This window comes from Jaculus jaculus, chromosome 3 (genome assembly GCF_020740685.1).
Source record: "Jaculus jaculus isolate mJacJac1 chromosome 3, mJacJac1.mat.Y.cur, whole genome shotgun sequence".
Classification (NCBI taxonomy): domain Eukaryota; kingdom Metazoa; phylum Chordata; class Mammalia; order Rodentia; family Dipodidae; genus Jaculus; species Jaculus jaculus.
The window spans coordinates 116,602,923-116,629,302 of NC_059104.1; the positions used below are offsets into that span (position 1 = coordinate 116,602,923).

Sequence of the window (26,380 nt, forward strand, 5' to 3'; positions counted from 1 at the left end):
TAGGTGTCTACGATTTTCTGAATGAAGATTGCCCACTGACCTGTAGCCCACCAAGTTGGCTACGCTATTTGAACAAAGTGCTCCTGGGGTGCATTTGTCACCATCTCCACAGTACTAGAATTTCAGGTGCATAGCACCACCCCCAACTCTTTGATTCAAGCACCTGGAAGTTTTGTCCTGTTCTCCTAATAGTGCACATTGCAAACTCATTTAAAACAAGAGAACAAAGAGAAAGGAATTAGTTTATTATTCCTGGCAGTATTTTGTTTAGAAGAAATTCTTTTTTACTGTAATTCATCGTACCTAGATAAGAAGCCCTTGAGATATTCTGAGAAAATAGTCATTAGAATTTGGTATGCTAGATGGTTGGCAAGACATGGATCAGTAGTCCAGATTTATCAGTATAGTCAGTGGCCATTCAGGCTAAAGTCTCAGAGAAAAAGTCATGATCAATAACATTGTTTCCTGGTGAGATGGGATAACATTTTGTGCTTTGGAGGCTTCCAGGAAGTGTTACTGGCCTTGAAAGGTGGGTAGGAATGGAGAAATTCTGATACAGGGGAATGTCTGCTTTTAAATTTATTTTATTGTACTTCTTTTACTTACTTATGCTTAGCATAGCAAATAACTTTACCTTCTCTGAGCTTCCACCGCAAGTTAAATTAATAAAAATTCTATGGTTATGAGGCAAAGCTTCTCTCTTCACTCTATTCTTTCTTATAACTTATTCTTCCTCCTATACTAACTTCCTCTCTCCCTCTTGCCCATTAATTTTTGTGATTTTCCACAAATGTTAGTATTTCAGGAACTACAAGTAAAGTGTAGTTAGTAAACAATTCTAGAGGATATAATATGAAAGAACTGTAAACAATTTGTTTGTTGGCTATGGACTGCATAATAATTAATACTAATAATAAGAAAATCAAATAATAAAAAAAGCTACTCTGTATGGACTCTTGTCACCTGTTAGATGATATTCAACATGTTCCTAAGCCTCTCTGTGCTTTAGTTTTTTTATGTGCACACTGGAACGAAAATTAATACCTCAGCCTGGGCTACAATAAGACCCTATCTCACCCCCCCCAACAAATTAGTATGTCTGATATTGTATTTATATGATATATTAGAGGGTAGAATGACATAACTCATGTGGGTCCATAGCATGCAACTGACATTAAGGAAAAAGTATCCAAATGTAAGCTGGGTATTTTTGTTATTATTATAAATTGAGCTCATGGTCATATACTTATGCCAGCAATCTTTATATTTTATTGTAAAAATCCACTGTGTAAGTTGCTCTGATTACCCAGTTCTTAGCCAAGCCTGTGACAAAAGTTATGAAGTTATGTGCTCTATAAATGTTTCATGAATAATTGGTAAATGATTGAATGAGGTGCCAATGAGGGTAAAGTAAGACAACTTGACCACAGTCTTGCAATCCTTAAACTCTTCTGAGGTTATGCTCCATTCCATGTGACTTAAGCATCTCTGATTTTCCTAAAACCTTACACTGCATTTCACCAGTCATTCCTTGCCTCTCTCTGCCTGTTGTACTGTGGTTATTATACTCTTCAATCTGCTGAACTTGCCCTTGCTGAAGTTATAACAGGCTTCCAAATTGCTAAATCTGGTGGTATATATGGTTCCCTTTTTCATTTATTTTGACACTCTTGGCCATCTTCTTTCTGAAATTCTCTTATCTCTTTGTTCTTATCACTGAGCTTATGTGGTTTTTCCCTACTGGTAGCTCTGTGGATCTGTCAGGTATTTCATAGCTTCCTTTGAAAACCCCTCTTCTTCTCTAACATTAGGTATCCTAGGATTGCACTGCTAGCATTTTTGCCTTTTTATTCTTCACATGCTGTCCCTATAGTTTCCTTGTCATGGACTTGAAATATGCTGACAACATTCAATTTTACACACCAGGTGGTGCTTTCCTGGCTTTCATATCCACACTACTATATTTGTATCTGGATGTCTTATCTTAAGTACTTTTTCACTAATTGTAATCGATTCTTCCCATATCTAACTGAATATATGAATGTGATAATTAAAGACACAATCATTTTTGTTATTAGGATAAACATATAGCTTACTATCTACACTAGGCCAATTTTGAGGGCAAAAAGGCCCCCTTAATAACTATCTTGGCACTATCACTTGGTCTAACTAGATGGTATACATTGACCATTTAAGCATTAAAACAAGCATTTACCTTCATTCTCTCTTTCTCATTTTTTTAAAGCCACTAGGTCACAGTATTGTGTAGATTTTTGTCCTCTTGAAATCTTTTGGCTCTGCATCTTCTTTCCCATTTATTATCATTACTGTTTTCCATATCCTTCTTTGCATGTTCAAGTTTCTGCTACAGTGTCCCATGTGTTCTTGGCAAGCTTCTTTCCCTTAAAGCGCTCTCAATTTTTGTAAAGGTCTTCCTTTACTTCTGCTGTCATGTCCCTTCCCTGCTCTGGTTCCTCTCTGTATGTTTGTAACTTATCTTACAGCATCACAACAATTCTACATCCACCAACCCCTTACAGCTTCTTCTTCATGTACTCTAGAACTGCCCTAGCATGTCCTAGGTACTCATTTAGATCACCCTTAACCTCTTGCATCAAGCATTTTTCTCAACAAGTATGTAACAATGTGGAGTGACAATAATTTTATATTAGGATGAATATGTAGGAAAAATAGGTGAAGTGTTTGTGACAAGATAAATAGTGAAATGTGATTCCCTTATAGCTTTTATTTGACAATATATATGATATAAGCTAGAGTTATTACAATGCTTCTCTAATGACATGGTGATGTCAGAGCATTTGTTCCATAACAGCAAACTCTATCATTAAGTGAACTGTGAAAGTTTATGAGCTGTTGAAATATAACTGTCCAAGAGAACTTGTCTTCCAGTGGTAACCCAACTTTTGTTGAGGAAGTAGGTGCTATGTTCAGTCTTCACTATTTGCATGTCTGTATGCAATGGTCTTTATTTGTTTTATCTTTATAAAATTTTCTGACATATATGTTCATTCAGACAAACTACTTCAATCATTTCAACCCTTCAGCTCATTCTGTCAACTATTGCTTTAATGACCAAAGCCCTAATGGTGCAGAGAATCCAAGAACCTGATTAACAAAACAGTTACTCAACCAGTGATTGGTTAGAAAGTTTTATAGATTAGCAAATAATTATATGAAATGCATAAATCAAAAGAAGTAAAACCAGTGCTCAATGTCTAAGAGAAACTATAAAAAGTTCAAGTAAACTATTTTACATAAAGCTTATCCTAGGAAAGTATATGATTGACATAAGCTGTTAAAATAATTTTCAATACTAGTGAATTCATCTTTTCATCACCATGGCACACACCATTCCAAAAAGATTTTCGTTAAGAGGAAGATATTCTGACAGTTAAATTTAAAAAAAATAGAAAAATAATTAATCAACTAAGTTCTTTTACATACGCCTTTGCTTTTCATAACCACTAACTTTTTCCTTATTCATTGCAGATTCTTGAGTCCAGGTCATTACCCAGCACAGAAGAGCACAACCGTTGCTCAGGAATACTAGATCAATGGTGGGAAAGAAGTGCATGCAAACTCTATGATACACAGATACTTGAGTAATACTTGCTTTTTGTTGTTGTTGTTGTTGTTGAGGTAGGTCTCACTCTAGCTCAGGCTGACCTGAAATTCACTATGTAGTCTCAGGGTAGCCTTGAACTCATGGCAATCCTCCTATCTCGACCTCCCAAGTACTGGGATTAAAGGTGTGTGCCGCCACACCGGGCCCTTACTTACATCTTTGGAAATGTTCAAAAGTGACTATATACTACAGTTAGATACTTAAGCCAAATGAAAGTATACACAGCTCTCAAAGGCAGTTCTGTAAGGATGCAGATAGAGCAAAGGACACTTCTTTTGATCTCAAGCCCATTAACATCACTACAAATATTAGAAATATTTTGCTTGTGTGGAAAAATAATACATTTTTGTGTAAATAGTTGATTTGGAGGCTGTGTTATTCTAATTTGATAGACAAAATGTTTAGACTGAGTAGATATAATTTATCCTACTCCATTGTATTGAAGGTATAATTTAATGTCTCCTTTGACTATTCATTTTTTCAGAAGTTCCTCTCATTTTGTTTAAACTGGGGCTTAATGTAGCACAGGCTGGCTTTGAACTCATTATGTAGTTGATGCTGGACTTGAACTATAATTAGTTCTCAGACTTCTCCCTTAAAAATTCTGGGCTTATAGACATAAAACTCCACATCTGGCTTGAAAACCCATTCTCTCTATGTGTGTAGAATTAGTATGAACTTATTGGTATGTGTGCAAATATGGGCACATGTGTGCCATGGCACACATGTGGAGATCAAGAAAACAACCTTGAGGTGTCAGTATTTGCCTTCCTTGAGACAGGATTTATCTTGTTATTTCGCCACTGAAAATGCAAGGCTATCTGTTCCACTGGCTTCAAGATTCTCCTGGATCAATCTCCTATAGCTATAGGCACATTGGGATTACAGATACTCATACCACTTGTTTGTAGCTATAAGTAGGTACTAGGTATCTGAACTCAGGTCATCAGGTTTGTGGAGAAACTGTTTTTAACCACTGCACAACCTTCACAACCACAGAATTTTGTGACGTATCTTTAATTAAGAATAAAATGGACATGAATAAAGAAGCCAAGGAAAAGTATTTTCTTTATTCCTTTCTTTACCTCTGAGTAGATTATAAAAAATTTAGGTTATGGTTCCCAGTTAGTCTAGCCTAGATTAGCACCTTGTATTTAAATCATGAAGCTTTCATAACATGTTACTTGCTATGGTATTTGAGAAACAGATATACACACATACTGGGGATATATATGTCCCCATAAATAAAATTGACTTTTGAAATATAAAATAAAAGTAAAAAGTAATGCTTCTTTTTCTAGAGTTTGCTATATTGTGATAAACTACTTCTCATACTGCTTGAGTATATCAGCTCTTTCCAACTTGTATCTCCTCTTCAGTGAGGTTTAGTCTCAATGTTCTATAACCCTCTCCCTAGAAAATATGATGGGGGCCTGTTTATTTTTTATTCCCTATAGCATTATCTAAGCTTGCTTTGTCTAGTTTTGTTCTAGCATGCTTACTAACTCATGAAAATTGTAATACAGCTTTAGTTTCCTTTTATATTTCAATAAAATAATTTGTCTATGACACTAATTACCTAGATTGTTTCTCCAAAATGTTCATAGTGCTGTGATAATGCTAGTACAATGAATATTTAATTTGCAAGAGCAAGTGATTTTATGCTTCAGATAATTATTTATGGAAAATTCAATTTCTAGATAATGATAATGATGAAATAGAAAAGAGTACAGCAACATTCACAAGCAATATAAAGTGACAACACAAACAAGTAATTGTGGGAAAGATAGCCCTTATATCTAAGTAGAGTAGATATGGGAGTACCATAGTCAGGAGCCCTCAAAGTCTAAACCAATAATAGGCTTCACATACCCAACTCCACCTTGTTGTACAGGTGCATGATGTGATGATAGGCTTAATAAAATATTACAGACCATCTTTATTAGGGAAGAAGGTACTTGGAAGGAGCTTGAATCAACCTATGAGGTTATAGAATTTTCACATCATCATTGAGATAAAACCTCAAGATCATATCCCTTGTGGCCTCAGTATGCTTCTGGTACAATCAAGCTTGAGCAATGTGAACTGCTCAGGCCATCAGTTCTGTAAAAAGTAGCACGGTGGAATCATCTTTAGTGTGATCAAACACATTTTAATAAGTCTTTTTTAACCACTATACTTGTTTGTGTAGGCTGGACAAGAGATTGGCCCAAGTTTACAATGAATGGATGAGTAGGGTAGTGATACAGGCAGAGTAAAGCTGTTTTGGACTGTATTCTGCAAGTCAACATTAGAATTTAAGCATGCAGAGTTCCTAATTACCAGGAGCTATTAACTTTCATAATAAAAGTGATCATGATAGATGAAGCAGAACCCACAATTTAGCTTTAAAATCTGACTAACACTAGCTTGGCAGAAAAGGCAAGATTTTTTTTTTCCCAATTTCAGTAATATAATGCAAGTATATGATCAAAAATTGGCAACTGGATTGAACTCACTCCAAGAGAAAGATTGTACTGAATGCTCCACGAATATTCAGACAATAGCAACCTGTTTGAAATAGCTATTGGGTGTAATTCCAAAATTTATGCATTTAATCATCTTCTAGGCATAAAGCCAAAGGGTAAAAGAGCAAAACATGAAAAAGTTGAACCTGAATTATGTTCTAAACCCTGTTGAGCTTAATTTTACTCACAAAGTAGGATGGTAGTTTGCCATTTAAAGTTGCTTGTCCCTTACAGTTCTGCAAAAAATATTAAACAAAGAAAGAAAGAAAAAAAGGAAGAAAAAGAAAAAAAAAAAGAAAAAGATAACTGGCTTCTTGTTATCAGTCTCTAAATTGTAGTATTCATTTGGAAAGCTCTAATTTTAGATGCATCATTCTGAATTACTGGGCAAGTGCAATAATAAATACATGTACTCCACAGCATGGGAAGAAAGCAATTTTCTACAAATTTGACTGTGGGGAAGAATTGGTAGCTACAGGAGCAAAGAGACATTTTTAGCTACATGGAAGGGAATGTACTGAATAAAGGAACACTTTCAAAAGTTGGTGTTTTGTAATAATGCTATACAACACATAGTCTTGATTTTGGGAAAAGATCAGACAGCTTTCTGAATAGAAACAAACACATAAGAATGAATAAACTGCTACTGAGATATCTATGAATTTTACAGCATTTTACCTGAACCAATGATAGATACATAGAGGGATCTGTCAACATTTGGTGACATATATACCTAAGCCAAAATAATGCTCACTAGATGCCCATTTTACTGCTTAATATTTTTATAATCATTAGTTAAGAATGATAATTGGAACACTTCAAATAGATAATGATAAATCCATATATAATATGACCTATGGCTATAGATTATAAAAGTGCTTATATGTAGACATTGTACAAAGGGTCTGAGCATGCAATACTGTTATCACCTAAAATGTGCAACATAAAAAAAAAACAGGAAAAGGCAATGGGTAGAGTTCTTGTAATATTGTTTCTTGTCTTGTAAGGTAGTTATATGGTGTGTTGCTTTTGCATTATTCAATGATTCTGAGAAGTACCTGTAGGTATATTGTGCTTTAATAAAACATTAAAAGAGAAGGAAGAAGGAGAGGAAGGGTGAAAAGAAGGAAGGCAGGAGGACAGAAGGATGGAAGTAACCTGGTGGGATGTCAATTTCTCACCTTGGAGAATTAGTTGCTAAAGGGAACAGGTACTCTAGATATTTACTTAATAGAAATAAGCCACAGCTGCATGGCATTGCAGATTTGGGAGGTTGGCTCATAATTGGAAAACACTTAACTATCATTTTTGTACAGAGTCTGTGTGTTGACATTTTCAGATTTAAAAAAAAAATCCCTGTCCCTTAACAATTGTAAATGTCACCTTCTCACACATGTAGTATTCCTGTTTTTGGAAGCTACATTTGGAAGTTAGTATAGAAAAGAAATGCCTAAGGGTTCTACTAGCTTTGCTTTTGAAAACCGCATAAACACACAAACAAATTTTGCCTCTGTAGTGCAAGTGTCTTAGCTCTACTATGGAGAATTTTTGTTTGGCACTAAGTTGGTTTGACACTTAGCAATCACTTATTACTGAAAGTGTTGTGCACCCTGAAGTTGGATCTGTAAAATGTGACTGTTACTAAGGAACAGTTTCCCACATCATCTTCTCAAAGACAAAAGGTTAAGCATAAATGACATATATTTTGAGATTTAAAGTAAAATGCACATGTTGGATGTGCTCAAAGTCCATGCATTTAAATTCCTTTGCGTGATAATTTATGGTGATCATATCTGCAGACTGCACTATTAGCATACTCACCCCTAACAAGAAGCTCTGCCTCATCTGACACACTGTCTGCTGTGGTCTGTACCCTGCAGCCATATCTCCCAGCATGCATCAGAAGGATGTTCCTGATCATTAAATCTGCAGAGGATGCTTGCTGAAAGAGGGATGAAGTGGCAGTTTAAAATGTTGCAAATCTGCCTAGGTCAAGGTGGTTTAAGGGGGAACTTTGCATAATTAGTCAAAAGGCCCATCTTGGGCCTTACACGTTATATGACAACAATTCAGAAATAGAACATGCCCTCTCTTAAGGAACACATGGCAATTATGTTTTTTTAACAACTGCAAATAAAGGGTTTAAACATTTACTATTTCTTAAAATGATTGATCAACTAAGATAATTAAGTAATATGTAAATATGTTACCAAAAACCTCATATCTTTTAAGTATAGGGAAAATAATCAGTAAGCAAAGACTGCTACTTGGCTACTTAGAGACATGTCCTAGTTTCATGACAAGAAAATTTTACTGTAAGGAATAGCAATGTGTAGGAAATTAATTGTGAGAAGGTAGCGTGAAAAGATCTCATGAGGCTTCGTTGAATGGCTTCTTCTATAAGTACACTTTGGGCAATAGTGGGACAGTGACTAGGAGAGCGATTGCTGATCTTTAAGCCCTGTGTCTTTATTTAATAAAGGTATATTCCTCCCATGACCACCACCACTGGGGAGCTAGGTCAGCCCGAATATGTGCTAATACACACACAGAACACAAAGGATGTTCTAGACACTTGATTTTTGTTGGGAGTGAGATGTTTAGAACATAGTTGAAGAACAGCTGAAATTAGATGAATCTGTCACAGGGAGAGGATTTTTTTGTACTTGTTCATGAGCTCAGTGAGGGAGCTACAAGTGTCTGGGACAAACCCTCAGTCACTTACTGCTGGCCTTTGTTCACTCTATCAAGATGACAGATTTATTTGGACCATGTAAAGATCTGGTATTTACAATGATTCATGAGATATTTGTTTGGTGTTTCTTGATACAGCGTCTCACTGTGTATTTTGGACTGACCTGGGACTCACTATGCAGCTCAGTCGGGCTTCGACCTTTCAGTAATCCTGCCTCAATTTATTGAGTGCTGGGGTCATAGGCATGCAACACCACACGTCTTAATTTTATTTATTGTTTTACTCAGATAGAGACACCAAAAACCCAACCCTCCTCCAGTTTTCAAACTGCAATTCAAGAATGTTGGCTTGAAGGATGGAAGATGCAAGCAGCTTGAAAGCACCTCATAGTATTCTAACTTCTCTACAAGGATCACTGAGCAGTGAAAGAATGGGTGATGGTACTATCCACCCAGACTAGAGCTCTTTTAACTTTGAATGGGATCAAAGTGAATTAGTTTATAAATCATTATGTGTGTGTGTGTTTGCATGTGTGTACACTAGCATCTCATCTCTCGCTGCTTCAAATGAAATCTAGAAATATTTGCCACTTTGTGTCTTGCTGTACATAGGTACTAAGAAACTGAACCCCAGACTGGACTGGCAGGTTTTGTAAGCAAGAGCTTATAAACACTGAGAAATCTCCTTGTTCCAACATGTGTTTGTCCTCACAGGGCAAGCGTAATGATGCTTCTTTAAGAATTTAGTCATTTTATTTTTTATTTTCAAATAGACCAAAGAGCTTTGTCAAAATCATGAGAAGAAATCCAACTTCTAGCAGTCCCTTGATCTTTTTCTCTTTAGTATACATAGAAAAGGTGTGAAATTATTGTGAACATTTTGCCAAACAATGTGTATATCTTTCAATGAATTACTTTGCTATAGTCTATGTTTCAGATTATTTCTGCTAGTTATTTTATTTTACTTCCTCTTAATCTTATGATAGAAACTTCTAAGGGTATTGAATTTTTATCTCATAATATAATTGTTAAGACATGGTCTGGCTTAATCATTTGAAAGGAAGTACTTTATGGTAAGAATGCATTAAAAATGTCATAATAATTATTTTAAGGACTGTGATATTTGTCCAGTGAATGTCCCACACTGCTAACTTCTTAGGCTAGATGGTTATTCCCAGATACTAAACATTTATTTTCTCATTTTCACCAGATTACTCCATTTCATTTCTTTCAATTGTGGAAAGAAAATGTAAAACTCATTGATATTTTATGAGTAACAAATGCAAACAAAGCATTGTAAACAATTATTCAGATTCTAATAAAAATATTTCATGCCTACATATTTGGTATAGTGAGTAATGTGTCCACACTGACCTCTGATCTCTTGGATTTCTCACAAACTCATTGAACATGATACAAAGCTAAGTAATGGGGAGTCGCTGAGCATATTACAGGACACGAATGGAGTTAGTGTATAATGGGGGAAATCCAAAAGCCACAGAAAATCAGTTTATTACATTCTTCTCTAGAAAAACAAAAATGAAAGAGTGTAGATTTTATGTTTGTTTTGTTGTGGTATTTTGCTTGGTGGTTTTTGTTAGTGTTAGTGTTTTGTTTGAGTTGAGACATAGTCTCTTCATGTGGGCTAGATAGGACTCAAACTCATAATCCTCCAGTCTTAGCTGATGAACTGCTAAGATCACAGGTGTGTGATCATGTTTGGTTTTGTTTATCCTACCAAAAATTGTATTGATATTAGTTTAACAAGAGAAAATGTAGTGATTCTAAGTCATTTTAGGTGTATATTTTTGAAAAAAAATTTGTATAATCACATTTCTGCAATTAAATTACTGATGTCTCATTTTATAGACTTTTTCCTCCCAAATAACTGGTTTCTTTTGGTTCTGGAAATAGCCCTTTACTTTCTGTGTTATTATATGTAAAGTGAAAGCAACATGACAGAAGATTTTGTTACAGTCACATAAAGGTGAAAAGAAGGATTCAGGGGTTACATATAGATCATCATTCCTGTGCTGTACCTTGGTTCTGAGATGATTAGCATGCAGACCTGTATGAATTAGTCAGGGCTCCATCATCATCATCATTTATAAGGGCCTATTACATAACTACCAATTCTAAGGCTATCTCAGGAGTTGAAATCATCCCAGTTTGGTTTGAGCTCTTCCCTTTTGGATTATATTTGCATTCTATTTTTAAATCCCTAAACAGGAAAGATTTAACAGTAAAATGAATGGATTGTGAATAGTAAACCTAAATTACCCTTTCAGTAGTAGATTTACTATTCTTTCAAGAGAAGTAATGAGAAGAATTCACTAGGGAGCCCATTATCCTTAATCCGAGCCTACAGTGTGAAGCTCCTGAGGGGCCTCTGCAGTCTAGTGCACCTCTAATAAAACAGTTACTTACACAGGATTTTTGCTTTCTCAACTCTCATTTCCACATTGTCTCTCTCAAGAGGTAGACTTTCATTTCTTTGACACTTGTTTTACTTCCAGTCTTTTCTGTGGGTCTTTCTCCCCTTCCCCACTTTTGGTTTTCTTTTTTTTTCCCTTTTCCTTTTTTTTCGAGGTAGGGTCTCACACTGGCTCAGGCTGACCTGGAATTCACTATGTAGTCTCAGGGTAGTCTCGATCTCATGTTGATCCTCCTACCTCTGCCTCCCAAGTGCTGGGATTAAAGGCATGCACCACCATGCCCGGCTCACTTTTGGTTTTATAAACAAGACAAATTACTAGTTGCTTCAAATGAACTCTGCAACAAGTGCTTCTTAAAGCTTCATTACCAAGTGCAGTGACTGTCACAAAGTAGGTGCTAAAGTGTCCATTGCTGTATGAAGGAGTGAATAAAGGCTTGTTTGTGTACATGGGTACTCAATTGCAAGTGCATGTGCACACCTATGCATGTGTATGGAAGCCGGAGGAAGTCTGGTGTATACTTCAACTGCTTTTTTCCTGTTTTTCTTTTTTCTTTTCTTTTTCTTTTTAGAAGTGTTCTCTCACTGAACCTGGAGCTTCCCGATTTAGCTGTATGAGCTACTCAGCGACGTCCAGGGATGCCCCTGTCTCTGCCTCCTCAGCACTGGCTGATACTACCAGCACACATACTGCTATGTCCAGCTTTTTATGTAGGTGCTGAGGATCAAAACTCGGGTGCTCATGATTGGGCTGAAAGCAGTTTGTCAGCTAAGTGATCTCCCCAGCCTCTGAAGGTATTGTAAGAAAGGCAGCATGCTCATTCTCTATGAGAGCAGCAGGGATCATTCACTCCATTTTCTGATCAAAAAGTTTTTTTTGAGCAGTTGTAAATGCTATTGAAATTAAATAGGGAAATGCTGGCTATCTTTCCTCCAAAGTCCAGGGGAGTGTGTGTGTGTGTGTGTGTGTGTGTGTGTGTGTGTGTGTGTGTGTGTGTTGCTATATAATCCAGGCTGATATTGAGCTCCATATATAGCCCATACTGGTGGGGAACTCCACCCTACTGTCTCAGCTCTGCCCTCTCATGTGCTAGGATTACAAGCATAAGGTACCATGCCTGGCCCAAGTCCAGTTCTTTATTAGCTTTCACTCTAAGTGTCCTGCTCAACCAGCATAAGATTGCCAATTATACTCCTAAACAATGGAAGCTCATTTAACTCTGTTGCTCAGCATCTGCTGGTTCTTCTTGCCTTTAGGACAAAGTCCAATCTATTTTGATATGGAAGAGTCTTTTGAGCCTCATTCCAGCTCCTACAGCTGAATACTGTGGTGCTGAAACCACCTCTCGCAGCTGTGTGTCCTTAGGAATTATTATACTTCTGCTTGTTTGCATATCTGTCTTTCCTTTATTTTCATCCCTGTTATGCTATGATGCCCCTGCACTAGTGATGTTCTCCCAAGGTCCTCTGTAGACATTCCAGGAGCTGAATGAGGCAGGAGGGCAGAGTGTGACTACTAAGCAATTTTTCACAGCTATGTTTTTTTCTTTTTTTACATATATCATTTTCTATCTTTACAGCTGAAAGTATCTCCTTCTTTCCTCCCTGTCTTCAAGAATAATTTAGGAAGGGAAATACAAAAAAAAAAAAAAAAAACAAAAAACACTCTAGAGAAACGCAGGTTAAAAAAGTGCTTAAAAGTGTATATGCAGGTTTGGCAATGGTATAAAACTGGATGATTCCTAGTTCTTCTACTTACTACAAATTGATCTTCAGAAAATGACTCTATGGCTCAGAGCTTCTTGGTGCTTCAGTGTGATAATGCCAGTAAAGACTATAGCAATATACCTTGAACACAGTAGAGTGATTGATAAATACAATCTGTTAAAGAGCAGTCCCATTGCATTTTTAGCCAAGGGTAATATTTCTTTAATTGATATTCATTCTGTCACCAAACAGGATATCAATATTTTTCATAGCTATGTTTTTTTTCTTTCTTTCAAGTTAAAAAATATTTTATTTCTTTTTTTTTAGAGAGATAAGGAGAGAGAGAGAGAGAGAAAATGCACCAGTGCCTCCAGCTGCTACAAATGAACTCCAGATGCGTGCACCCCATGTCCATCTGGCTTACTTGAGTACTGGGGAATTGAACTTGGATTGTATGTCTTTGAAGGCATGTGCCTTAACCAGTAAGCCATCCCTCCAGCCTGATTTTTCTTTTTAATAAGTACTTAATTTCAGTTTACATAAATGTATGTTCTGTGCCCTTTCTCCACCATCATGTAGTAACAAACCTTTGAACTTGAATTCTAGCTTTAGCTCAGCACCATCTTAATAGCCGCGAGAAACTGGAGATGTCACTGTACTGAGATAACACTGTCTACTCTCTTTCTCCATCTCATAGAGCATTGTGGGAAATCAAACTAAACAATGTTTGTGCGTCAATGGTTGGGAATACTTTAGAAGTCTAGCACTCTAAATCAGTTTTCCCCAGGAAGTTATAGCAGAAATCTGGGCACACAGCAAGCACTGTGGCAAGGTGGTGGAAAGAATCATTTAAACAATAAAAGCATTCCACTTGTACTTTTGTAAATCTTGAACTGATGCAAAATGACGTAATAAAAAGGCTGCTGGGCATAGAAGTTAGTGGGCCTTTGTTTTAGGCTGCTTGAACTTTCCTAAACGGTTCTCCCAGGACTTCTCCAGCTTAGTCAGCTATTGATGCACATCTCTATAAACCATTCTTTGTAAAGCAAATTTATGTGGTGAATAAGTTCTATGAAATAAAATTTCAAAGTATCTTTCCTAGTGTTAAAATCTTGAGAGCTGGAGAGAAGGCTTAGCAGTTAAGACATTTGCCTGCAAAGCCTAACTACTCATGTTCTAATCTCCAGGTCCCACCTAAGCCAGACACATGGTGATGCAAATATGCAATGTTGCACATATGCCACAAGGGGCCAGGCATGTCTGGAGTTCATTGGCAGCAACTGAAGTCCCTGGCACACCCATTTTTTCTTTCTCAAGATAAAATATATTCGTATCCCTAAGGCATGAGTTATTAGATATAATCAATGTCATTGAAATAAAATATTAGATATTAAAGTATTTGAACTCCATCCTTCGAGAGTATTTCCTTTACCCAGAGGATAACTTGTGAAGGAGCATAATACAATAAGAAAAAATATCCACATTTTATTTTTTACATTTTTTTCTTTAAACCCTTAAGGGTTAAATTAATGTTGATCATATAAGTTTTGATGACTTTTTAAAAATAGTTGATATTGACTAGTATTCATGCTTATAAATGAGTATATTGTTTGAAGTAAAAATTGCTACTAATAAACAAAATAGACAAAACATCATTTAACAAAATATTTGTTTCTATTATGATGGAATATTAAGTGTCTGTAACAATGCATCCAAGGATTGAACTGGTACTTGGTATTTGACTTCCAATACCTTCTCGTGTAGGTGTGTATCTATGATGTGTATGTGTGTGGGTACACACATGTATGCATGCTTGTGGAGGCAGATGACCACTTTAGGAGTGAGCCTCAGGAACACTGTCCACCTCTTTTTGAGACAGGATTTATTATTGGTCTGGAATTCACTTATTAGGCCAGTCTGGTTAGCCAGCAAACTCTAGTGATCCTTCTGTCTGCCTCTCAAGAGCTGGGATTACAAGCACTTGAAACCATGTCTGGAAATTTATGCGGGTGCTAGAAATTACACGCAGGTCCTCATATTTATGAGATAATCACTTTACCCATTTAACCATCTTTCCAGCCCTACCAATACATATTACAATGAAGTGTTGTCAAGTATCAAGTTTCATAGTTTCACTTGGTGACATATATTAAGTAACAACAAAAAAATTGATTGTGACCTATTTGGATTTTATGGTGATACAAAAGGAAAACGGTCATTTAGACATATTAGTACTCAAGAATTCATGTTGTCAGTATATTTAAGGTAGGAATTTTACAATTAAATTTGAGTATAATTAATTTAAAATGTTAAATAATACTTATTTTCTAGTTGACAAAAGTGGGTACATGATGATGACTGACTTAATGAAAAAAAACAAACAAAACAAAACCTCTGTGTATCCAATTAGTACAACCTCATTCTCAAGTAGACTATCCAGGGCTGGGGAGTTCAATCCATCAATAGATTTAGCATTACCTGGTATGTTTGTTCTGGTTCCTGAAAAATGTCTCTTCCCTAACCATGTAGATACTGACTCTCTTTGCCCTGGTACTGACATGTGAGTACTCTTTTGTCTAAGAGGAATGTAAGAGACAAATACAAAAGATTTCTAATGTGTATAGAGTTCTTTCTTCAATAATTTAGTGCTTTCGCGATGGAACAGACAAGGTAATACAGATTATTGACCTCATGTTTTCTCTAATTTATTCTTAGCCCACTTCTGTCTTTTGGCAAAACATTTCTCACATGATCCTGAGACTATTTCACTATTTCTTCATTATTTATATTGCATATTATTAATTTTCCGAATATATACATACCTGCATCAATAAGTTTGTGGCATTGAGACATAGTCTACACTTAGGAGTCTTCTCCATTCTAATCTAGCATTGATGGAAGATATCTAAAAAGGAAATAAGGAATGGCTTCCTTCATGCTTCCATGTAGGCTGTGAAACGATGTGTTCATTCTGCTCTCTCATAGTATAATATTCAGGCAGGGTCCATTGTAATATATTTTCTCTTTTTGTATGATATAGTTTTAGTAATCATACCATGAGCATTGACTCCTAAGTTTTTTTGTGTGTGTGTGCGCGCACACATGTGTGTGTATGTTTGTTGATTTCAAACAAAGGACAATCTAGCTCTAAATGTATAATCTTTTTGCCTCATCCTCTAAAGTGTGATTACAGGTGTGTACCAAAATGGTCAGTCTCCTAAATTTACATTTAAGTAGCTTTCAACCCCATAATTTTATCCTCTTTGTTATCTTCTCTTAATTTCTCATGTTTATCCAACAGATCCACCATGGTTAGGTTCGTTCTTTAAAACTGACTTTGTTTAGCCTCTTAATGATCTGAGTTCATAATCTTGCACTGTGTATAGACTGAACCTATTTTGTATTGTAAAACATCAGAAATTTATTATCTGTTACTTATATCAAGTAGTTCACCCATTGACCTGCCAAACTCTCCAAATACATCCCATATGTTGATATCTGTTTAAGGCTTAGCTCTTTTGGAATGGTTCCATAAACCACCAGGAATAGCCACATGTTCTGTGGTCCTATGGGAAATGAAAATAGGGCATTCTTTGATAAGAATTTCAGAATGGTGAGGACAGAGTCTTGCCCTCATTGTGATACCCAGTGTAACCTCATGAATCATAAGTCTATAAGTTGGATGTGCTAATCACCTCAACCCATCTTGATCATCTTGATATTTCATACCCATTTGATACAATAAAGATAAATACTGAGGAGCTTATATGATTCTTTTTGTAAATTATAAAACACTTATGCTTTCTCATTGCTTGTATTTTGGGCTTTACCTAGTCTTTTTCTCAGTGTGTGTTGATATGAACACATAGATTACTTCCTAAATCTTATGCTGTAAAATATGACACACCTTCTTGCATGTATATGTGTTGTGTGAGTTTGCATATGTACAAGTGTAAATAGGTGTGCACATGTATGTGGAGGTAAGAGTTTGACATAAGGGGCCTTCCTCAATTGTTCAACTTACATATTTTGAGGCAGGGTTTCACTCAGAGATCACTGATTCAGCTAGTTTAGCTAGCCAGCAAGTTCCAGAAGGACCCTGTTTCTGTGTCTCCCATGCTTGAATTATAGGCACATGCTTTAGACCTGTAAAGACTACTTTTACATGGGTTCTTGGGATCTGAACCCAGGTCCTCATGTTTGCTTGGTAAATACTGTACCCCTATAGCTCCCATGCTTTATACTTTACTCTGAATGTCTGGTGCAGGCCTATCCTGATTGACACTTGTATATTTATATGTTACTATCTCCAGATTGTTTTGCATATTTTGTTGAGCCTGTGATGAAAACTCAGAGATTCCTGGAACACCTCTCTCAGCTTCACTTTACATTGAGCTCACTGGTGACAATGGATGACATCTCAGAAATGAGGGAATGGAAATAGGGTCCACTAAACTTTATAGCCCTGCAGTTAAAGTGGCTACAGGGAGATTTCCCTTCTTACCTTGACACTGGAAGTTTTCTAAATACAATGGAAGACTGGTTTCCTTTAAGTGAATTTGAAGTAAAAGTGATATTTAAACTCATATCAGTACAGTTATGAGAGATTCCTCTCTAGCATATTTGTGATGGATCAACTTTCTCATGAAATATCTTCAGTAATATCTTATAATCTGAATAACACCTGGTCCATAGGCTGACTCAATGAGGCAACACTGGCAAGTAAAAAAGATATTAATAGTCATGACAGGCAATAAACATTTTTGCTTCCACTGAATTATACCATTGAATAGTAATAGAATCACCTTACTATTTTACTTCATAAGGTATTTCTATCTGAAGTTACTTAAAGATGATAGAAATAGTCAGACAAAAAATGCTTTATTCATGCATTTACTTCATGATTTGTAAGCAATTAGTAATGGCATGGCTATCTGGAAAATTCCAAAATAATATTTCATAGTAGCTACTCATCTCACTTTGAGTTCTTATTGCTCATGTATAGTGAGGTAAGCATTCATTTATAAAGTATTTCTCAGAGTATCTTATTGTCTAGACAGAACATGACAAGCATATGCCACTTTGACAACTGTTTCTTTCTCCTTCATGTACAACACAGGAAAACTATGAGCTAACTCATAGATTCTCTTCAACATAGAATTTCAGTAGACAGAATAGGCCCAAGAGATAAAAACACTAAGACACATGCTCTGCCTGTGCTCTATGTAAAGAGAAGTTATCTCTAGACAAGTAATTATAAAATGATGTGTTCAAACACATGATAGTATGGAAACAATCACTGCAGAAACATGATTTTAGTGTGGGGCAAGACAGCAAATCACCCAAGATAACCTATGCCTAAAAGAATGAAGAAAGCTGCATGCTGAAGAGTATGGTTGACGTGACCAAGTGCAAGTTCAATGGGGACACAGGGAAGCATGGGCCCCTAATACTCAGGCAGGTATTCTTTAAATTTAGCCACATGTCTCTAGGCCCACACCTTGTGATGCTTGAAGCTGCAGGGATTTTTGACTTTTTATCCTACCTCTACAAAGATTTGATAAATCTATAGAAATAACTGGCTTCATTGAATAATAGTAATAACTACAAAACTATTAGAAATCAGTTTCCTCCTTAAAAAATTACAATAAAATTATTCTCAGATCTTGTGATTTCATGAGTGGTTTTAATGAGCCACGTCTCCCTTTGAAGTGACACAATTGTCTATCTGATGCTAATGACAAATTTCCTTCTAGCTCATTTTATCATGGACTTACTGACTTTTCCTGTGACTCTTGGCTAGCATTGTGAGAAAATTCTCCATATTTGAAACACAATCAGCAGGTCCTCATCCAGCCATTTGAATGTAGAGTGACTCAATTTTAGCTGAAGAAAAGTAGAAATTGGAAATATCAACCTTCATGGTCTAATTTAGATAGATTAATATTTGACTGGTGAGATGGAGAGATTGCTCAGTGGTTGTCACTTGCCTGGAAAACCTCATGACCTGAGTTCAATTCCCTAGCATCCATGTAAAGCCAGATGCACAAATGGTACATGTGTCTTGAGCTCATTTGCAGTGGCTAGAGACTCTGATGTGCCCATTCTCAGTCTGTTTTTTTTTTTTTTTTCTCTCTCAGTCGCTCTCTGCTTGCAAATAAAACATATAAATAAATAAATAAAATGAAAAAAATGAGTGACATTTTGTTTTGTTCCATTCTCTTTCAAGATGAACACTAACTTGTGGCATCATAATATAAACTGTTTTACTCTATAGTTTTTCAAATTCCAGAATAGTCTGTGTCTGCTCATGGGTCTGATTCAATGGCAATGTGCATGAGTATTCAGCCCACATGATGTCTAAAGCTTTCTGAAAATCAGCAGTACCCAACCAGGCAAAGTAGAATAACCTCATCGCATTGATTGGTTAGAACTAGTATTGATCTGCTGGTACTGTCAAATACCAAAAGTCTTGGTATTGTACTCTGCCACTCTGAGTTTTATTGATTTTTTTTCTGGTGTTGGAGATTGGACCTAGAAGGCAGTATGGGCCCTTGAAAGCATCCCCTCACCTTTGTGTTGCATCCCAACACCTATTCTATTATTTTTGTGAGAATTTTTAGAAATTAGTGTGGGATGAAGCCAGATTGTTATTCTCCTTCATGCTTGGCACTCACAGATATAAGCAATATTTTTATAATCTTTTTTTCTCTGGCATCATAGGTAAGGGAAGTTAATATAGCTTTATAGAAACCTAGAAGACACCTGCCTGTTCTAGACTACTTTGATTTCTCTCATAGACTACTGAGCACTTTCCATACAACTTACCTACTTCTTCTAGGAGATGAAATTTGGTCCTGTGTTATGCTTTCCAATAACTGCAAAGTACAGTACCTGCCTATAGCTAGAATGTAGCTTCAATGCTCTATACATGTTAAACTCAGGATACACAGCTTCTCATTTCTGCCTGATTTATGTTCATTTTTTCCTGTTACTATCCCTTTCCTTTCCCAGTAAAGTGACTGAGTATATACTATATAATACTCAAAACTTATCTCCAGATCCACTAACAAGAATTCCTATATTTTGTTTTGCATGAGCATGCAGCAATGGTATAATCATTCAGTTGGCTTTATGTTGCATTGGCTGCTATGATTCATGATGTCATGCTTTCTTGTTCACTATGGGAGATTAATGATATCACACCTATTTTGCTACTTGTTTTATTCAAAAGTGGAAAATGAGGTCACCGTTGTTTTGCATGTGTGTATGCTGCATGTGTCTGTATGGGTGTTCATGCATATTTGTACATCTGCATGGAGAGGCCCGAAGTCAATGACAGATGTTTTCCTCATTTGTGTAGCACCTTACTTTTATGAGACAGGGTCACTTATTGAAACTAAAATTCTTGACTTGGCCTTGACATTCTCCTATCTCTGATTTCCCAGTGCTGATACCACCACCAAGCCCAGCTTCATTGACATTTTTTCTTGATGTTTTTGTGGAGTGCATGAGTGTGTAAGAATGAGGGTGTACTTGTATGCATGGGTGTATGCAAGTCTTCTTATGAAATAGCCACAGAATTTCCAGTACATCACTCCTGTCACATTCCATTGGTCCAAACTGTCAATGAATAGCTGGCAAAATAGCTCAGTGGGTAAATGGATTTACAGAATGAGGACTTGACTTCAAATTCCCAACACTTATCTAATAATGATGGCCCTATTGGTATGCTTCTATAATCCTAGCACCGGAGAGACAGAGACAAGGGAAAACCTTGGCTTTCTGGCCAGCTCATATAGCTGAAAATGTGAAGAATATGGTTTAGGGAGAGTCCGTGACTCAAATGAATACGGTGCAAAATGACTTAAGAAAACCCCTTTACATTACTCTTTCAGGCCTTCTGGTGCTTGGACATGGGGTAATGCTGTAACGAGAGCCTAAACATAGGTGTTGTCTTTTAGGCTAGGTGTGCGAAGGTGGAAGTAAAACATGGAGCACAGAAGGGTATGGAGGAGGATGTCAAACTGAGATTGAAAGACAATGAGTATCTTTTGGTGTAAAAAAAGGTGAAAAAAATCAACCTCTATTTTGGTATTAAAATTTTTGTCAACACTGTCATCCGAGGTGATATGGGCAAAACAATATTCTTGTGAACAAATTGAATTGGTCTTGGAGATTTTTGAGAAAGAAGATTGACAGTGCAACCTTCTGTATTGTAGTTGTGTATTTAAAGTTCTAAAGACAGGCTTGCTCATTTTACAAGCACAGCTTCAAAGAACAATAGAGGCGCTATTGACAAACTAAATTGATTCCCATGTCTTGTCTCTCCAAATGACAGTAATCTAGCATACTAGGAAGTATATCAACAAACATGAACTCCAGACTACTCTCAACTAACAGGAGTTGTTGTGAAGATGCCAAGGGCATGGTATTGTGTCATACTGAAGAATCTTAAGGGCATCTTCCCATAGCATCTAAACCAAGAAAAGAAGAGACAAATAATCTGTGAAGCAAGGCTGGGAAGAGTGAGGAGACTGGAATTGGAGTGGGGAAATGGCTGGCAAAGGCTCCCAAAGAAGTTACGGGCTCCATTAAGCAGATCCACAGGCATGATGTTGAAGGTGATGACTACTGACTGGCTGGCTTCTCTTATTTCTCTGTGATAAAAGTGTGGCAGTTGTGATAGAGGCTAAAGAGTGTTAATTTTCAGAAAGAATTTAGTGGAAATATTTTAGTCTAGAATTCACTAGGTTTCAAACTAAAATAGTTTCTCTTCTTGAGCTCATATAAGAATGACTGAAAGAAGGAAAAGCCTCTAAGTAACTACTTGTAAATATCACCTTAAGGCTTTCTTATCTATAATTTGGTCTGGTGGGTATCAAACATATTTGCACTTATAAAAGTGATATTTAGTTCAACATTCAACCTAGCACAGTTGTACTCATCTGTAGTATTGATGTACATGAAGGAACATAGTCTATTTAAATTATTGACAAATATTTAAAAGAAACAATGAACAAGACTGGTGAAGAGAATTTTTTTATACTAGCCTTTTTACAAAATCATAATATTCCTAAGTAGCTACCCCTTCTAATTTATCCCACAATCTTGCTTTGTGAGATATTCACATCCGTTTGGGAAACCATAAGTAAAGATTTATTTATTAATTTATGAGAGGAGACAGAGAGAGAGAGAGACAGACAGACAGAGAATGGGTCACCAGGGCCTCCAGTTACTGCAAATGAACTCCAGACACATGAGCTACCATGTGCATTTGGTTTGCGTGGGACCTGGAGAATTGAACCTGGGTCCTTAGGCTTTGCAGGCATGTGCCTTAGCCATTAAACCATCTCTCCAGCCCATTAGTAAGCATTTTAATAAGCACTACCTTCAACAAGTTGTGGTATCACTTCAGTCCTGAGCGTAATGATCAAGTACTGAGAATTCTTTTTGCAAAGCTTATTTAGAAAGTTGCTAAGGCACAGAAACCCATTTCTGAATTAAAACTACCTGATTACAGCATCTGTTTTTTCATGCATTTCACAATCAGGAAGAGTCTCATCAACTTCAAAAAAAAAAAAAACCTTAGATTTGAAGGAACTGAAACACATCAATGTCAGAAAAGAGGACTTAAAGCACTGCTTACATTGTGAACTACGCCTGCTCTTCCAAGTAAGATCAAATACAGGAATAAAGGCTTAGTTGAAAGAACAGGTAAAATGAGATAAACCTGTCAATCAAAAGCCAACTACAAAAAGTTCAAGGTCAAGCAAGATTCAAAAGACAAACTTGGAAGAGTCATATATTTAACTACAAAAGTGGTATCTGTCATGTTTTTGCTTTTTGCTATTGTTTTCTTTGTGTGGGGCCTTTTGTAAAACATTAGTGCCCATCCTAATGTTTTGAAAGTTTTTTTTTTTCTGTTTTCTTTTACTTGTTTCACTGTTAAATCAAATTCAACTGATATTTTGAAAATGAATCCAGACACAAAGCCACAGAAACTCTTTTTATAAGATACCTAAAATTGTATATATTGATGAATTTATTTGATACACACACACACACACACACACACACACACACACACACACACACATAAAATCAGGTTAAACACATAATTCCTCAGAAACATTTGTCATTGCTGCTTTATGACAAAGACATTCAGAATTTTCTCATAGCTTTTGGTAATATTCAGCATGTAATTATTAACTATATACAGAGCACTGTGTAAGAGTACCCCTGACCTTGCTCTGTCCAGCTGTAATCAATGCCCATTAACCAACATTTTCCCTCTTTCCTCCCTGCATACTCATTGCAAATCCTTGCAATCATCATAATTCTCTAAACTTCTGAGATCAACATCTGTTCTGCAAAGGAGTAATATCATGTCTTTCTGTTCCTGGCTTATTTTCACTAACATAGTGTTCTCCAGTTCAAGCCATGTTGTTGCAATGTATAGGATTCCATTTGTCCCATGGCTGACTCATCGTCGAGTCTGTGCATGTGGTGCATTTTCTTTATCTACCAGTATATGTTGATAGACACTTGGGTTGTTGCCATTTCTAGGCTGCAGTACAGAGTGCTGAGATGATCATGGGTGGCCAGAGCTCTGGTATTCTGTTGTCATTTCTTTTGATATATCACCAATAGTGGAAATTTTTGGACCAAATGCTATTTTCATTTTTTATTTTTAGAGAAATCTCTTTTCTGTTTCTTATAATAGCTGTCTAATTTGTAGTCCCAACAATTTACAAAGGATCCTTCTTCTTTACAGCCTCAACAGCATATTTTCTCTTTAACCTTTTGATAACAATTCTTACTAGTGAGAGGAAGTTCCATTGCCATTTTGATTTACCTTTATCTGAAGGCAGTGATGCTGAGCATAATTTGTTTTTTACATTTTGTAATTTTTTAAGAGAGAGGCAGAAAGAAAGAGAGAGGGAGTTATAATTGGCATGCCAAGACTCCAGCCAGTGCATTTGAACTCCAGATGTGTGAGCCATCTTGTGTGCATGTGTGACCTTGTGTACTTGCATCACTTTGTGCATCTGGCTTACTTGGAACCTACAGAGTTGAACATGGGTCCTTAGCTTTTTGAGACAAGTGCCTTAACCACTAGGCCATATCTCCAGGCCAGATACTGAACTTTTGTTGTTCATGCTCTTTTAGCTTCGGAGTATCTTTGGTTGTTATTGTTAGTTTTCTCAAGGTAGGGCCTCACTCTAGCCTAGACTGACCTGGAATTCACTATGTAATGTCAGAGTGGCCTTGAACTCACAGTGATCCTCCTACCTCTGCCTCCCAAGTGCTGGGGTTAAAGGTGTATGCCACCACACTCAGCTGGAGTATCTTATATACTCTGGATATCAACTCTTTGTCAGATATATAGCTGGTAAATATTTTTTCCAATTTCCTTAGGTTTCCAATTCACTGTTGGGAAGCTTTTCAGTCTTATGTACTTGTATAGGGTTTTTTTTTTTTTTTTTTGCTTATTGTTTACCCTGCTTTTGGCATTTAGTACAAAACATTCTCACTCATCCCAATGTCCTAAAGAATCTTTCTTCTTTTCCTCTACTGGTTTCATAGTTTAAAGCTTTATTTTAATAATGTCTTTAATGCATTTTGAAATTTCATGTAACTACTGAGAAATGTTTCCTCTTATCCTCTCTTTGCAAAGGTTTTTGTTAGCACCTTTATAAAATACAAATATATGTTTAGAGAAACATAGGTGTGTTTCTGGCTTTCTGTTTTCTCTCATTGGCTCACATGCCTTTTTTTTTTTTTTTCAAGGTAGGGTCTTACTGTAGCCCAGGCTGACCTGGAATTCTCAGGGTGGCCTTGAACTAACAGTGATCCTCCTACCTCTGCCTCTCCAGTGCTGGGATTAAAGGCATGCACCACCACACTGGGCCACACATGCCTGTTTTTATTCCAATGCTATGATCTAAATCTCTGTCTTTGTCTCCTTTTCTCTTTCTCTGTGTCTTTCTTTCTCTGTTAGTCTCCCTAAGTAGATCATCCTTTTTTGGTCCTCTAGTGTTGGTTAGTTATAAATGTTAACTACCAGGCAGTTTCATGCTTTTTTGATTGCTACTGTTCTGTACTTTCCTTTGAAATTAGGTCCTGTAGACCTCCTGCTTTCTATTTTCTGTTCTTTTTGTTTGTGATGGCTTTGGGTATTCACATTTTTGTGGTTTCATATAGCCTTTAGTTTTGTTTTACTATTTCTGTTAAAAGTGTCATAGGTTATGTTAATTTTTTTAAATTCATGAAGACAATACATCTTTTTATTTTACTTTTATTTGAAAGAGACAAACAAACAGAGAGAAAGAGGAAGACAGAGAGTGAATATGAGTACTCCAGGACCTCCTGACATTGCAAATGATCTCCAGATGCATGTGTCACTTTGTGCATCTGGCTTTATATGTGTATATATATATGTATGTATATATAGGGTTGTCAGGCTTTGCAGGCAAGTACCTTTAACCACTGACCCATCTTTCCAGCCCTGCATCTTTTAATCTTTTGTGTCCTCTAAAATTTCTCTCATTGCTGTTAGAGTTTTCATTGTTGATATCTTACTTCTTTTGGTAAATTTATATCTAGCCATTTTTATACCTACTATAAAAGCAATTCCTTCCTTAAAGTCTATTTCAAACAATTCATGAAGCATAAACAACAATGCAATTTATTTTTGTGTAGAAGATTCTGCTTCCTACAAATACTAACTAACTTACTTGTTTTCAATTCAGACACGACTCATTTATTTTGTTTGATTGCTGTAACTAGGACTTCCAACTTTATTGAACATTGGAATTGAGGATTTAAAGTTCTTTTCTTTTTGGGGTGTTTGTTCTTGTGTAGGCTAAGCATTCTGTTTCTGAACTCTTGAATTTATTTTTTCCCCTGAAAGGATAAAGGATATTGAATTTTATTACATAGATAGATAGATAGATAGATAGATAGATAGATAGATAGATAATTGTATGAATTGTACCTTTTAGTACTCCTTTTATGGAGGTGATCATGGTTGACTGATTAGCATATGCATCCTAAGATCCCTGGGATTGATCCCTTTTAATTATGGTAAATAATTCTTTTTTCTCAATTTTTATTAACATTTTCCATGATTATAAAAAATATCCCATGGTAGTACCCTGCCCCCCCCCCCCACTTTCCCCTGGTAAATAATTTTTTAACAAGCTGTTGGTATGGGATTCTAATGTTTTGCTGAGGATCTTTGCATTTATGTTTACCAGGGACATTTGACTGTGGTTTTCTTCTTTCCTTGTCTGGTTTTGTTATTAGGATACTACTGGCTTTATAAAATGTATTTGCAAAAATTCTTCCTTGTTAACTTGTTGGAATATTATGAAAGAATTGGTGTTA

At 36.3% G+C, this 26,380-nt stretch overlaps 1 protein-coding gene across 3 annotated transcripts in view; it reads right to left on the bottom strand.

The window, feature by feature from the left end:
* The window catches only part of Cntn5 (contactin 5), a 1,203,203-nt gene that overhangs the window by 98,146 nt on the left and 1,078,677 nt on the right, over positions 1 to 26,380 (bottom strand). For all 3 annotated transcript variants that reach the window (XM_045146290.1, XM_045146292.1, XM_045146289.1), the window contains one exon: positions 7,975 to 8,095. In XM_045146290.1, coding sequence (XP_045002225.1) covers positions 7,975 to 8,095 — 121 coding nt within the window. The remainder of the gene's footprint in view (positions 1 to 7,974; positions 8,096 to 26,380) is intronic.